The following is a 14,004-nucleotide window of genomic DNA, read 5'->3' as shown; positions in this document are numbered from 1 at the left end:
GGGGGGGGGGGGGGGGGGGTGAGTTGAAATCAAATACAGAAGAGGCACAAGTGCTTAGAGCGGGTACATCAATGGCGATACTAAAGCTCAAGTCTTATTATTATCTATTTCTATTAGGTTTGAGTTAAATGAACCATTATCAAATACTTTCTTGCTGTTAATTTATTGGAATGTGACTAGCTTATGATGAACAATAAAACCTTATCCTATTAGACAAATGTCTTGCTGTGTAAGTTCCTCTTTGACTGGCTAGTTGTAATGGGAGTGGAAGAAAAAATCCAGTAACTTCTAAAGTGCTTGAAGGTTCACAGACTACGATTTCATGCAGCAAATGGGAGGAAGGAATAACAATGACACATGAGGTATGATCCTGACCATGGTAGGACACTCGCCAGCTTTAGCCGTGGTAAAGACGGACCCGCTGAGATATAGAGCCACGGCACAGAGGGCAGGACTGCAGGGGATCGCTGCAGGTCTGGCAACAGCATACATGTCCACACGGCAGGAAGATCACCTGTGACTGTGACACAAAACAGAACAGGAGAGGAAATTACGGTTTCTTTCAAAGCTGCTGAAAAGCAAATATTTTGCATTGTTACAAATAATTTATATTTTAAACAAACATTGTTCTTTTAAAAATATACTGAGATAGAATTGAGACCTTACCTCATGTTCCATGCACACCACACACTCGGAACTGCTCCATCTATCAGGACTTGGGGCAGTGGGGGTGAGGGGGGTGCTGGGGGTCAGTGGAGGAGTGAGCTGCTGTTGAAGTGGGGTGCTTGGAGTGGATGGACCAGCTTCCTGTATCTCTTTTGCTGTTTTAGGCAATGTTGAAGGGGCAAACATGTTAAGATACCCTCAATCACAACTTAAAAACAAAACATCGCTGAGAAGCATTTACAAATGTCACCTAATTAAAAATAGCATGTCCTCAAAAGAAAATGTATGTTCTTACGATCAGACAGAGTGCGTTCTCTGGCCCAGTGGAGAAGAGCTTTCTGCACGCCAACCTCATTGATCCCCAACTGTAGTAACACAGAAAAGATTTGAATGGACATAAACCTCTGATGACAAATTCCTAGAGACACCCACTACTTAAAACTTCAGTGTGCTAAAACACAGAAGGAAATGTGGCGGACCTTTCTAAGGTCTTTAGTGGTCATGTGTCGCAAGGCCTCAGCAGTGATTCGGTGGTGAGCTATGATTGGCAGGTAGTGTTGAGCAGAGAGTTTACACAGCAGATTCCCCAGATCTGCATCTACAGCTGCCTCCTGAGGAGAAAGGAGAGGTCAGCAGAGCGTCCATGATTTTGTGATTTAAACACAGGGTCTTTGAGCCTATAGGAGAGCTGCTCTGACCTGCATCCGCAGAGACAGAGGTTTGGCATCCAGGAGCCTCTGATACTGGATCATCCAGTAGTTCTGCTGATTGGATTCACTTTTCTGCTCCATCTCCACCTGAAAAAACAAAAAAACAAAAAAAAACTTAGCACCATAGCTTACAAAGTACAAGCAACATACAGATGCATCTGTTGCTTTTTTCAAAGTCCTACACAAATCCAACACTATGTATCAGGTTGTTGTTGTTTTTTTAACCCAGTGGCGACTACCATGCTAAAATGTATCAGTCTGGTACATTGCAGGGGTTTTCGAATTGGCCTGTATTTCTTTATTTGATTTTTCTACACTGAATAACAAATGTTAGATATCAAAGCCTCAACAAATGACATATTAATCAGTAAAATATAATCCATGGAAATAAAATACAATTAGAACCCAATAATATCTAAAATAATAAAATAATAAAGAGGTAAAAATTTGACCGAAAATAAAAGGATTTTAATGTTGTTTTAAAGGCTGTCAAAGTTAAGGTCCATTTATCTGATAATAAAATGTCAAACAAATTAAATAAAATAAGCTGTAAAATATAATACACTGCCGTAAAATAAAATTAGAGCAGAACAATTAATAAAAAAATTAACTGTTTTACTATTTAACAGTTTTACTAAAAAAATAAAAAGCCTGTCAAAGATAACATGTATTCTTCAGATACTAATGTGTATTAGATTTTTTTTTCTCCCACACACATTTACACCAAATTTAAAATGCTGTTTTTTGACAATATCGGTATGACCTAAACGTGATTTCTGCAACAGTGACTGAAGCATGTGAAATGTTTCAGTTAACTGATCCAATTTTGAATGTCTCTTTTGATCAATCAAGAATCAAGAAAGTTGGTCCATAATCACTTACCAAAACCATCCTGAGCTCCTCCTCCCTTTGGTCCTTCTGTTTGAGTAACTGCAGCAGTAGGTCAGTCAGAGCAGTCCTCTGGTCAGCCAGCACCTCCTAACACACACACACACACACACACAGTAAATACACACACAAAGGATTTATACTCCCAGAATACTGTGATAACTCATAGAGGTGGTGTGAGCATGATATTTAAACAGGAATGGGACGAAATGGCTAAGAAACCTGAGAGTGACAGAGAAATGTAAAAACAAGGAAGAGAAGTGATGTGCGATGACAGAGTCATCATTACTCTTCTCTACACTCCACAGCATGATGAAGCACTGACAGGAAACCACCACATCATCTACTGCTGCTACGTACCTGCAGGTTCTCAGTGTCCAAATTCCTCCTCTTAACCTCCAGCTTTGTCAACTGCATTAACTCTGTCTCTATGAGTTTAATCTATGGATACAAGCATACAGTGAGGGTGTGAATGGCCCCATGGAGACACGATAAAACAGCCACCTTTTGGGTTCTGCATCCAATGAGGTGGGATGTGAGAAGCATGGGCTGACTGAAACCAAAAAAAGCTTTTAATGACTAGAATGGCTACACAAGCCCATCTGAAACATTACTTACTTTAACAGTATATAAGCTGACCATGAAATACCCACCGAATGGCTTTGTTAATGATTATACTACCATTCAAAAGTTTGAGGTCAGTAATTTTTTCTAGGAAATTCATCAATTTATTCAGCAGGGACACATTAAAAGTATCAAAATCCACAGTAAATACATTTAGAATATTACAAAGATCTCTTTTTCAAATTAATGTTTTTAAACAACAAAAATAAGAAGCAGCATAATTTTCAGTATCGATAAGAAATGTTTCTTGAGCACCAAATCAACATATTAGAATGAAATAAATGAACAGAAATAAATGACATTTTTAAATACATAAAAATAGAAAACAGTGATTGCTGTATGCACGCTGTATGCAGTGATGACTGTATTACTGTATTTTTAATCAAATCAAATAAAAAGAGACTTCTTTCAAAAAACATCAACCCCAAACTTCTGAATGGTAGTGTATATGTTAAGAAACGACAGTGCTGATAAAGTTAAAACTCCTTCAATCAACCAGTAGTATGATGTAAATCACTGTATCTGTGGGGTCTTGTTGGCTCTTCTATCCTAAAGGAAACTTTAATCGGCATACCTGATTACGGATGTAAGCATGCACACTGTCCTTCTGGAGTTGGAGGGCTTCAAAGGCTGCCTTCTGCATTTCCTCCTGCAAATAAAAAGCCAATTAGGGTTAATCATTCAAGACCTACTAGACCAACAATGCACCACCTGTAATATCTAATGTAGTTCATTAATGTATTTTGCCTGTGGAGTGAATAGATGGATGGAGAGCAAACTAGTTTTTAATAACAGTTTTCAATTCATGTACATAGTAGGTTAGTGATTTAAATAGTTACCTCTTGAAGGATCTGACTAATGGCTTTGCTTTTGTCTAGCTGCTGCAGGGACAACACTTGGTCAAACTTCCTATCCATATAGTCCAAACTAAATAAAGGGGCAAAAAAGAAAAAATTAAGACACAAGAAAAAATGCAGTTTACTCACTGCTGTTTGTTTGAGGTTTTTTATTAACAATCAGCACAATAACATAGTAAGTGATTTCAAAATCAGAGAATGTCCCTTTGAAATCCAAACAAGTGGTCATAGAATATGCATTTGAAATGCCTGACCACTTGTGGTCAGATCACAGAGACGGATGTTAATATCAGGTGTAAACAGAGTGAAAAGTTGCTGGATAGAGTTCAAAAGCATATGTATTGGTGGGAACCGAAGCACCTCCTGCAGGTCTCAGACAACAGAATCTGTGTCTTGGCTTCCCTGGCCTCCTGAAGTAACCTTAAAGAGTAGCTCTCTGACAGCATCCTCTGCATGGCACCTGCAAACATGTAACCTTTTCAGAACCACAATAGCTAAGTTTCTTTTAAATGTTATTCACTTTTTATGAGACTTTTTTAACTGATAGAGGCAGTAGATATGACAGAAAATAGGGGAAGTGAGATTGGGACATGATGCAGGTCTAATTCAAACTATGAGTACCAAAGCACCAACTTGTCTGGAGCAGCTTGTTTTGTCAGAGCTTCTAATGACTTTCCTAATACATCTAAAAATAATTGTAATTTCTAAAACTCACTTGCCACTTCCTTCTTCCTAAGAGAGTTGGCTTCATCCTGTGTGATGGCAGTAAGGTGTTCCATTCGTATACTAAAAAACAACAAATACAACTAATTCATAACTGTATCTCTATTAAAAAAAAAAAAAGAAAAATCACGGTAAGTCCCAGATTTCACCATGTGTGTGATTAACATCTACATACACTACAGTTCAAAAGTTTAGGGTCAGTAATATTTTTTAAGGAAATTTTCTATTACTTTTACTTTTCATAATTGTTTTATTTTATTATTATTACTATTATTATTATCATTATTAAGCTAGGATGCATTACATAGATCGAAAGTGGCAGTAAAGGCATTTATTATGTTTTTTAAAAAATCTATTTAAACAAATTTCACAATATTACTGTATTTTTGATTAAATAAATGTGACTCTGGTGAGCATAAAAGACTTCTTTCAAAAACATTTAAAAACCTTATCAACCCCAAACTTTTGAACGGTAGTGTATACATTACAAACAACAGATTCTGATACACAACTAACACCCCACTGCAGTGTTTGTGAAACTTTCTGACATCTCCAAAAATACCTGAATGTAACAGTAAATTTTGAACTTCAATCTGTGTGCTGTAGAAGCACCACAACAGTGGCACTGTCCAAACAGCTCAGTGCTTGCACTAAATCTGGACTGAAGTTTTCTTAAGTGGTGCCATTAGAAAGAAAGAAATTCACTTAGCAAGAGCTGCATTGATGGCAGGAGCCCATACTCCATTACAGAGTTCGACCCACACGTAATTTCCACTCACCGGTCTTCCTCCAGAGCTTGCAGAAACTCGGCGCTCTTTGCCTGGCTATAATCAAATGAGCACAAATGCACAATAAATAACCACCCTTCAACTAGAGAATAATAATGGACTTAGCATTACTAAAGTGATAATGGTAGCTAAATAAAAAGTGAGATATTTAAAAAATGGTTCACACGGTACCCTCACCGTTTGTTATCAAGTAGGAGGTCAGAGATGCGACTCATGATATTGCTCTCTGCCAGATGTACTTTATCCAGCATTTTCTGCCTCTCTGTCTCCTGGGCCTTCTGCTGCTGAGACACACCTAACTCCAACCGTTGCTGCTCCTGAGAGACAGAAAAGCACAGAGACTAATCTTTCTGATAATAAGGTCATTGTAAATGAAAACATGTTTTTATAAGCTAGCTAAGTGTAGTGACAGTACAACCTGTTACATTAATACTTTTCTTCAGCAAGAATACATTAAATTGATCAGATGTGGCAGTAAAGACATTTATAATGTAACAAAACGAAAGATTTCTACTTCAAATAAATGCTGTTTTTTTCATCAGATTCCTGAAAAAAGCCTCACATTTTCCACAAAAATATTACAGAAAAATATTATTAATACTATATTAATAAAATATGAATAATACAGTCAGAATAATAACATATGTTTCTTGAGCAACAAATCAACATTTTAGAATTAAAGGATCGTGTAATACTGAAGACGTTCTATTAAAATAGAAAAAAAAAGTTATTTTAAATTTGAATAATACTTTACAATACTACTGACTTACTATATTTACGTATATTAAAATCAAATAAATGCAGCCTTGGTGACCAGAGAGAGCTGTTGTTAAAAAAAAACTAAAAAAAACTTACTGCCCCCAAAATTTTGAATGATAGTGTAATTCACTCAAATGAAAAATTTTGTAAAACACATTCAAATCTACAATAAAAATTGTTACCAGTTTGACAGACAGCAGGACATCCTCTTTGTGGGAGTTGTTGAGGAGGAGGAGCTGAGTGTGCTCTCTCTGTTTCTCTTCAAGATCTTTCTCAAAAATCAACTTTTCCAGCTGTTTCTGCACCTAGTGGAGAAACAGAGAGAATATGATGTAAATACTACTTCACTGGATGATCCAACAATAACAAAAAGAAACCAAATCAAACATACCTTTCTTTTCTCATAGTCCATGAATTTGCTCTGCAGTGTCAGATAGAATATGTTACATTAACAGATCAAATGGCACACTATATTTTTAGGCACTGTTTGAAATGGCTGATTAATAGTGATGACTGACCTGCCAGGCCATCTCTTCACCATCAACACAATCCATCTCCTGCTTCCCTTCATCATGCTCCAGCACAGGCAGCAAATACTGGGATGGAGGGCAATACTCCAGACTCATCTCTGAATCCAATTAAACAAACCAGCTGCACAGATTGGCCTTGTACCATCACATGGGGTTTTTAATTTAATTTATGCATTTAGCAGACGCTTTTATCCAAAGCGACTTACATTGCATTCAGGCTATACATTTTTTTTTTACCAGTATGTGTGTTCCCTGGAAATTGAACCCACAACCTTTTAATATTACATTTTACATATACATTTTAATATTTAACCAAATCTCGTGCATAATCTGTATTGTGCACAACCTGTATACATCAGTCTGTATCTAACCAGACAGTAATAAAAGCATATTGTGTAAAGTACTACTTTAGAACAGATCCATACCTGAACAGAGGTAGCGCTGCACTTCCTCTGTGCCGGCCGTGCACACTGATGCAGGTGGATATCTCATAACCTGTGCATCCAGAATCAGGCTCTGCCACATCACATATACACATAAACACATGAGGATGTCTTCGCAGAGGTCACATTGCCATTTGAGCTTGTACGAATATATTCCAATTTAAAATACTCACTTCCAAAGTACGAACACTGGCCAGTTCTTTAGGTAATTCTCTAATGCTGTTCTCACTTATGTCTAGTGTACGCAGGCTACTCATGCGTCCCACAGACACAGGAATGTCAGTAAGGCTGTTCCCTGTATCCATAAAAACATTTTGTTAATTTAAATGGTTTACGTGTTCATGTGATGTTAAATAAACTCTTTTACATACAATTTTAATGACTACCAAAGTCTCCCTGAAACATGTTAGTAACTACCTGAAATCTACTGCAGTGCTTTAATGAAGGTGTTTAAAAATGAATATGAATATCTTTTTGTGCCAAAATTATCTTTAAAAAGCACATAACACACCTTTCACATTAAGTGTCTGTAGATACCGTAAATCCCCTATAGAGTCCGGCAGCTGTTTAATGTGGTTCTTCTCTACATTCAGCACCTTAGAGAAGAAATCAAGGTAGTATGTAAGCAATAAATATGAAGGATACTAATGATCAATTAAAAAATATATTTAAAGAAAATGTATCCTTGCTCTAGAAGATTCACACTTCACTTTGGTACTGGCAAGATTGTTTTATTGCTTTTTTTGATAGACGTCTCTTATACTCACCAAGGCTGTATTGAACAATAATGCAGTCTAATTTAATAATACAGTAAAACAGTATTGTGAAATACTATAAAACATATACATACATATATATATATATATGTTTTCTATTTTAATTATTTTAACAAGTAATTTATTCCAGTGATGGCAAAGCTGATTTTGTTCCCCATCAATTCATTTTTCAATGACTCCAGTTTTCAGTGTCGCATGATCCTTCAGAAATCATTATATGCTGATTTGGTGCTCAAGGTACATTTCTTATTATTATCAATGTTCAAAACAGCTGTTTAATATTCCTGTAAAACCGTGAAACAAATGTTCATAATTCGTTGATATTTAAAATTGTTTTACTGTTTTTTACAACAGGTCTTTACACTCACATTTGATCAAATGTAATGCATTCCTGCTGAATAAAAATACTAATAAAAAAAAATAAAAATCTTAGTGACCCCAAACTTTTGACACACTAACCTACCTAGTGCTATACAGTGATATATACAGTAATTATGCCAATGGGTCTTTTACAAATCAGCATTAAAAACAGTATTCTGTTTTCAAATGCCACATAAGAAACAACAATTCACATCAGCTTTGTTCATATACAATAAAAATACCTGCAAGGACAAAAGCTGCCCGATGTCATCAGGAAGTGATGTGAGCATATTTTCATGCAGGTCCAACACCTTAAGAATTGACACACAGAGATGTTGTCACTGGACAGAAGTGTAAGATGTTTATTTGCTTGGCACTGTTGTCATCAATCAATTTCTCTCACCTTTAAAGTTGCTAAGGCACCAATGAAGCAACTTTTAGGAACAAGTGACCTCAGGTCATTTCCATGAAGAATTAACACCTGCAATCAAAGTGGAAACTGCTGTGAAAGATCCGATTCCCACCAAAGGTTCAGAGAAAAACACTGCAGTAAATAGACTCACTTTCTTCTGGAGGACTTTACATATGGAGAAGGCACTGGAGGGAACCTGCAGACAAGTATTGTGTAAGAACTGGTGCAATATGGATAGAAGCTCAGATATCTAGCAATGACTCATCTTCTGTCTTAGATGAAAATTTCACCAATATGTAAATAATGATATTAAGGCTTTCTGTAATTCACCTCTGCAAGCTCACAGGCAGAAATGTCCAGAACATCATCAGCACCTGCTTCTTTGGCCTGCACAAAACAGGCATGTGTGTTAAGATCTGAAGCAGTGCCCCCCCCCCCAAAAAAACAAAAAAACTCACCAGGCATAGCTGGTATTCCAGGCGTTTTATGGAATCCTCACTGGGTTTCTTCTTTTTGGAGAACAGAAACATCCTGAGGCAAGTGAGATTTTGTTTGCCCAGTCAAAACCCCACAACATCCACAAAAGCCACTGGATGTTAGTGTGACAATTGACTGACTGTGGTGTTGACATTTCCAAAGAAACAGAAACATAGTAGAACAGTGTGAACAAAGTCAAGTACGACAAGAAACACACAAATAAACACTTGCTATATTACAAATTATAGTCCCTCTATATTCATAGGACTTCAAATGGCACTTTTTGACTAGACTTTGATGATTACTGAAACCTGGTCTTGAAGCCAAATAGCGCGATATAATTAAATGTACATACCGTATGCGAAAAGACGAATATACGCGATTAACCGCTAAATTAACTAAATAATTTAATGAAAACATGGGCTTCTTCAAATGTTTCAGTATTAATTTCTTGTCCGTGTTACCTAGTATACTCCCTCTCTGGCAGTACACACACCAGGAACAACCTCTCGGATGTTGTGAATGACGTAATGCTTCGCCGCACTGTGGAAGGTTGTTCAGTTCTCGCGATATTTCGTGGCTTTATATTGGTGGCGCCACACTTCATCGGCCCTTTCTATTTTCGATTTTGTGGTGAAGGTGCAACGCTTTTCGGTCGTCCCGAATCCGGGTTCATCCGACACCGTCACCAATTCAAGTCGAACTGAGGTCAACTTCAGCTGATACACCATGCCTCCTAAATTCGACCCCACCGAGATTAAAGTTGGTATGTCTGGAATACGGTAACCGTTAGACGGATTTCTGATTACGTTAGGTCTGAGCGGCCATGTCTGCGCCTTGGCCTTTCGAGCGCTGGGACTAATAAATGAGTAGAAAGGTAAAACTACAAAAAAGTACTTAACGGTGTAGTTTCGTTGAACCATTTCAAGCTGAATGTGTACATACAACATATACGATATTTGTAGTTTATCCTAGAGACGTGTATTTTAAATGCTATCTGTAGCTTCTCCGTGCATGTGGCGTTGTGAATGTAAAACCCAGAGGCCCTTTATTCTGTGGTCTTTGATCAAATACCAGTTTCTTGCTGTAGTTTCACAGCACTCAGGGTTTAAAAGATAGCGCGTTTTCACGTGCTGCTGAACGGCTAAACTGAGCTGAACCTATAATGGTTAGACATTTTAAAGGGTTAATTCACCCAAAAACAAAAGTTATGTCATTGATTACTCACCCTCACGTCGTTCCAAACCCGTAAGACGTTCGTTAATCTTCGGAACGCATTCGGAATTGAGATTTTTGATGAAACGAGAGCTCTAAGACCCTCCATAGACGGCAGTGTAACTACAACGTTAACTACAAAGGCCCATCAATATGACATCAGTGGTTCAACCGTAATTTTATAAAGCTACAAGTATACATTTTTGTGTATAACGTTTTAGCACAAAGCGGTATAGCATTTGCAATATGTTTTTACCCATCCAGACTATGTAGATGCATGAACCAGTTAAACTTTTAGAGAGAGGATAACCTTTTGAAAGCTTCCACTACAAAAATTTTAGTGGCAGTGCATACCTTGGGGTTAGGCTGGGAGCGGAGTAATCATTTTTGCCATCTGTGTGATGTCCGTTTCTGTCTGTTAGTGAAACCTCAACAGCATGTTATAGGGTTTTAATATTGACCCCAACTAGAACATGCTGTAAAGAATAGATTCGAAGTAATCCTGCACAGGCCTTTCTGTTTTACATAAGCCAGGTATGACGGAGTTATTTGCATAGCTGCTTTCTGTTGAGCTTCAATGAATGACGCTCAGCGCTGGAAAAAGCGTTTGTTCATTTAGGGCTTTTCCCCCTGCAACGTTTAGAAATAAGATCACTCTGTAAATGTCTTACACAATCTAGAAGTTAAATGAAAGTGTACTAATTCTAGTAATAAAAAAAACACTAACTTTTTTTTCCCCCCTAGTGTACATGAGATGCACAGGTGGAGAGGTCGGTGCCACTTCCTCGCTGGCCCCCAAAATTGGACCTTTGGGTCTTGTAAGTATAGCTATCATGGTTCAGTCTGTATTGTTTGATCCTATTCTCTATCATAAATAATCCCCCCGCCACTGTTCTAGTCTTTAAAAGTGACTTTGAACAATCCAGTGGAGGCTTATAGTGACCCACACCAATTGTGTCGCAGCACACTGACACTCTTTCATGCTGTATGCTCATCTTTCGTTCTCTATTCTTTTTCTTAGTCCCCTAAAAAGGTGGGTGATGACATCGCAAAGGCCACCGGTGACTGGAAGGGCCTGCGAATCACTGTGAAACTGACCATTCAGAACAGGCAAGCAGCGGTAAGCCCTTGAAGTGTTTCAGTCTCTACATTGGCTCTTGCGGTCATCTAGCCTTTAGATGCTTAAAGGTTTTGTTGTTGCTGTAGATTGAGGTGGTGCCATCAGCCTCAGCCCTCATCATCAAGGCGCTGAAGGAACCTCCCCGTGACAGAAAGAAGGTCAAGAACAGTAAGTAGTAGCTTTTTTACCCTACCTCAATAATACACCGTGTTGGAGGAATCATGACTTTGTGGGTTCTGGCCTTTTGTGGTTATTTGACTGCAAGCCTCCCGCCACTGTGCTTGTCTGTAAAAGTGACTTTGTACTGCCAAAGGAAGGCTAATAATGACCCAGCTCTAGGAAACAGGGCTGCCCAACTTAATGGGTGACTCTGTGCCGAAAGGTCTGGAACAAGTTCTATTGCAGTTCTTGTTGGCCAGAGTGTTGTATGATGCACACTGCCATTCAGAAGTTTGTGGTCTGTAAGCATGAACTTTTAATTCAGCCTGGATGCATTAAATTCATAAGTGCGTAAAAACTACAGTAGTTTTGAAACCAAATAGCACACCATTAACAACAAAAAATGGACATGCCTTAGGCGAAGACACAAATATATGCAAATAACTGCTAAATTATTTGATCAAAACATAAGCTCCTTGGTGTTTCAGTACAAATGAATTCAACCAGAATGCGTTGAAGTTTTTTTGTTACAAATTTGTTACAAGTTTAGCATGAGACTTGTGCTTAAAACGTTTACGAGTCTCACCGACCCCAAACTTCTGAAAGATAATGTACATGGTATTAGTTTATTTGCATTCTATATGTGCCTGATGTTTGTATCATGTTTGCATTTTCTTTTGTAGTTAAGCACTCTGGAAGTGTTTCTTTCGATGAGATCATCAACGTTGCCCGTGTCATGAGGCCACGATCTATTGCCAGGGAACTTAGTGGTATGTATTTTAAGAATTTATGAATCAGGGCAATATTTATCATTCAGCCTCCCGCCACTGTGCTAGTCTGTAAAAGGGACTGTGTACTGTCCAGAGGAGGCTAATAATAACCCAGCTCTAGGAAGCAGGACTAATCAACTCGGTGGTTAACCCTGTGCCAAAAAGACTGGAACATGCATTATAACCATATATGAATGAGAGATTTTGATTTAGATGACTGTACAAACTGATCTTATTCTCGGTTTCTCAGGTACCATTAAAGAGATTCTTGGCACAGCTCAGTCTGTGGGCTGCACCATTGATGGTCGCCCTCCCCATGATGTCATTGATGACATCAACAGTGGCAAAATTGAATGCCCAGCTGTAAGTATTAAATTCCATTATTGTATGCATGTCATTTTTGCCTTTTACTTGCTGGTTTTAACTACATTTTCTTACTTGCAGGAGTAAAAAGAGGATTGAGGACAAAATAAAACCATTAAAATGACAAAAGTGTTGATTTTTCTTTCAGTGGTTGTCAAACAGGGATTAAGATGCTAGAAAACATGAACCAAGATTTGAGAACTGAGAAATAATCATTTTATATAGTCACATTTTAACTTAAACACTCCCAGTTTCTGTTTAAGCTTATAAACGAGCAGCATTGTAGTAATTACAGCAAAAATAGCAGAACACACAAGACTATATGAGGGACCTTGAAGTCAAAAAGTAATTCATTGGCTATATGAGTGGAATATACACTCACCAGCCACTTTATTAGGTACACCTGTTCAATTGCTTGGTAACACAAATTGCTAATCAGCCGATCACATGGCACCAACTCAATGCATTTAGGCATCTAGATGTGGTGAAGATGACTTGCTGAAGTTCAAACCAAGCATCAGAAAGGGGATTCAAGTGACTTAGTGTGAATGTGGAATGATTGTTGGTGCCAGATGGGCTGGTCTATTTCAAATACTGCTGATCTATTGGGATTTTCATGCACAACCATCTCTAGGGTTTACGGAGAATGGTCTGAAAAAGAGAAAATATCCAGTGAGCGGCAGTTGTGTGGACATGTCAGGAGAATGGGCAGACTGGTTGGAGATGATACAACAGTAACTCAAATAACCACTGTTACAACCAAGGTATGCAGAATACCATCTCTGAGCGCACAACACGTCGAACCCTGAAGCAGATGGGCTACAGCAGCAGAAGACCACACTGGGTGCCACTCCTGTCGGCTAAGAACAGGAAACGGAGGCTACAATTCGCACAGGCTCACCAAAATTGGACAATAGAAGATTGGAAAAACGTTGACTGGTCTGATGAGTCTCGATTTCTGCTGTGACATTCAGATGGTAGGGTCAGAATTTGGTGGAAAGAACATGAAGGCATGGATCCATTCTGCCTTGTCTCAACGGTTCAGGCTGGTGGTGTAATGGTGTGGGGGATATTTTCTTGGCACACTTTGGGCCCCTTAGTACCAATTGAGCATCATTTAAATGCCACAGCCTGCTTGAGTATTGTTGCTGATCATGTCCATCCCTTTAAGACTAGTGTACCCATCTTCTGATGACTACTTCCAGCAGGATAATGGCTACTTCCAGCAGGATAATGCACCATGTCACAAAGCTCAAATCATCTCAGACTGGTTTCTTGAACATGACAATGAGTTCACTTTACTCAAATGGCCTCCACAGTCACCAGATCTCAATCCAATAGAGCACCTTTGGGATGTGGTGGAA

General features: G+C 38.3%; 2 protein-coding genes across 4 annotated transcripts in view; one reads left to right on the top strand and one right to left on the bottom strand.

Moving 5' to 3' along the window:
• The window catches only part of LOC107597066 (E3 ubiquitin-protein ligase LRSAM1-like), a 12,621-nt gene extending 3,089 nt beyond the window's left edge, over positions 1-9,532 (bottom strand). The window contains exons 1-25 of one of the 2 annotated variants that reach the window (XM_016287982.1): positions 9,478-9,532; positions 8,995-9,152; positions 8,867-8,923; positions 8,688-8,732; positions 8,528-8,605; positions 8,367-8,435; positions 7,500-7,584; positions 7,162-7,283; positions 6,971-7,061; positions 6,534-6,643; positions 6,407-6,436; positions 6,198-6,320; positions 5,434-5,597; positions 5,248-5,292; positions 4,461-4,531; positions 4,106-4,205; positions 3,728-3,815; positions 3,463-3,537; positions 2,625-2,705; positions 2,259-2,354; positions 1,365-1,463; positions 1,146-1,277; positions 962-1,031; positions 667-821; positions 376-520 (exon numbers count right to left, since the gene is read on the bottom strand). In XM_016287982.1, coding sequence (XP_016143468.1) covers positions 398-520; positions 667-821; positions 962-1,031; positions 1,146-1,277; positions 1,365-1,463; positions 2,259-2,354; positions 2,625-2,705; positions 3,463-3,537; positions 3,728-3,815; positions 4,106-4,205; positions 4,461-4,531; positions 5,248-5,292; positions 5,434-5,597; positions 6,198-6,320; positions 6,407-6,436; positions 6,534-6,643; positions 6,971-7,061; positions 7,162-7,283; positions 7,500-7,584; positions 8,367-8,435; positions 8,528-8,605; positions 8,688-8,732; positions 8,867-8,923; positions 8,995-9,066 — 2,181 coding nt within the window. In that variant the 5' untranslated portion in view covers positions 9,067-9,152; positions 9,478-9,532 and the 3' untranslated portion in view covers positions 376-397. The remainder of the gene's footprint in view (positions 1-375; positions 521-666; positions 822-961; positions 1,032-1,145; positions 1,278-1,364; positions 1,464-2,258; positions 2,355-2,624; positions 2,706-3,462; positions 3,538-3,727; positions 3,816-4,105; positions 4,206-4,460; positions 4,532-5,247; positions 5,293-5,433; positions 5,598-6,197; positions 6,321-6,406; positions 6,437-6,533; positions 6,644-6,970; positions 7,062-7,161; positions 7,284-7,499; positions 7,585-8,366; positions 8,436-8,527; positions 8,606-8,687; positions 8,733-8,866; positions 8,924-8,994; positions 9,153-9,477) is intronic. The other variant, XM_016287988.1, reaches the window with a different exon arrangement.
• A 103-nt stretch (positions 9,533-9,635) lies between these two features.
• On the top strand, positions 9,636-12,790 carry LOC107597107 (60S ribosomal protein L12). 2 transcript variants are annotated; one of them, XM_016288023.1, is made up of 7 exons: positions 9,636-9,779; positions 10,973-11,046; positions 11,250-11,348; positions 11,435-11,516; positions 12,191-12,277; positions 12,528-12,640; positions 12,722-12,789. In XM_016288023.1, the coding sequence occupies exons 1-7, from the start codon at positions 9,743-9,745 to the stop codon at positions 12,725-12,727; spliced, it is 498 nt and encodes a 165-aa protein (XP_016143509.1). In that variant the 5' UTR covers positions 9,636-9,742; the 3' UTR covers positions 12,728-12,789. The 2 variants fall into 2 exon arrangements, with proteins under 2 accessions (XP_016143509.1, XP_016143521.1); XM_016288035.1 differs by lacking the exon at positions 9,636-9,779 and adding an exon at positions 9,796-9,890 and having other exon boundaries at positions 12,722-12,790.
• Positions 12,791-14,004: the final 1,214 nt, after the last annotated feature.

This window comes from Sinocyclocheilus grahami, unplaced genomic scaffold, assembly GCF_001515645.1.
Source record: "Sinocyclocheilus grahami isolate Dianchi unplaced genomic scaffold, SAMN03320097.WGS_v1.1 scaffold12.1, whole genome shotgun sequence".
Classification (NCBI taxonomy): Eukaryota; Metazoa; Chordata; class Actinopteri; order Cypriniformes; family Cyprinidae; genus Sinocyclocheilus; species Sinocyclocheilus grahami.
The sequence above is the reverse complement of the archived record's forward strand: the minus strand, read 5'-3'. Positions and strand labels throughout refer to the sequence as shown.

What these genes read in the sequence shown, in the direction of transcription:
- LOC107597107 (XM_016288023.1), top strand. Translation starts at nt 9,743, where the DNA reads ATGCCTCCTAAATTCGACCCCACCGAGATTAAAGTTG. An exon ending in AAATTGGACCTTTGGGTCTT is followed by an intron (nt 11,047 to 11,249) that starts GTAAGTATAGCT and finishes TCTTTTTCTTAG; the next exon opens with TCCCCTAAAAAGGTGGGTGA. An exon ending in CAGAAAGAAGGTCAAGAACA is followed by an intron (nt 11,517 to 12,190) that starts GTAAGTAGTAGC and finishes TTTCTTTTGTAG; the next exon opens with TTAAGCACTCTGGAAGTGTT.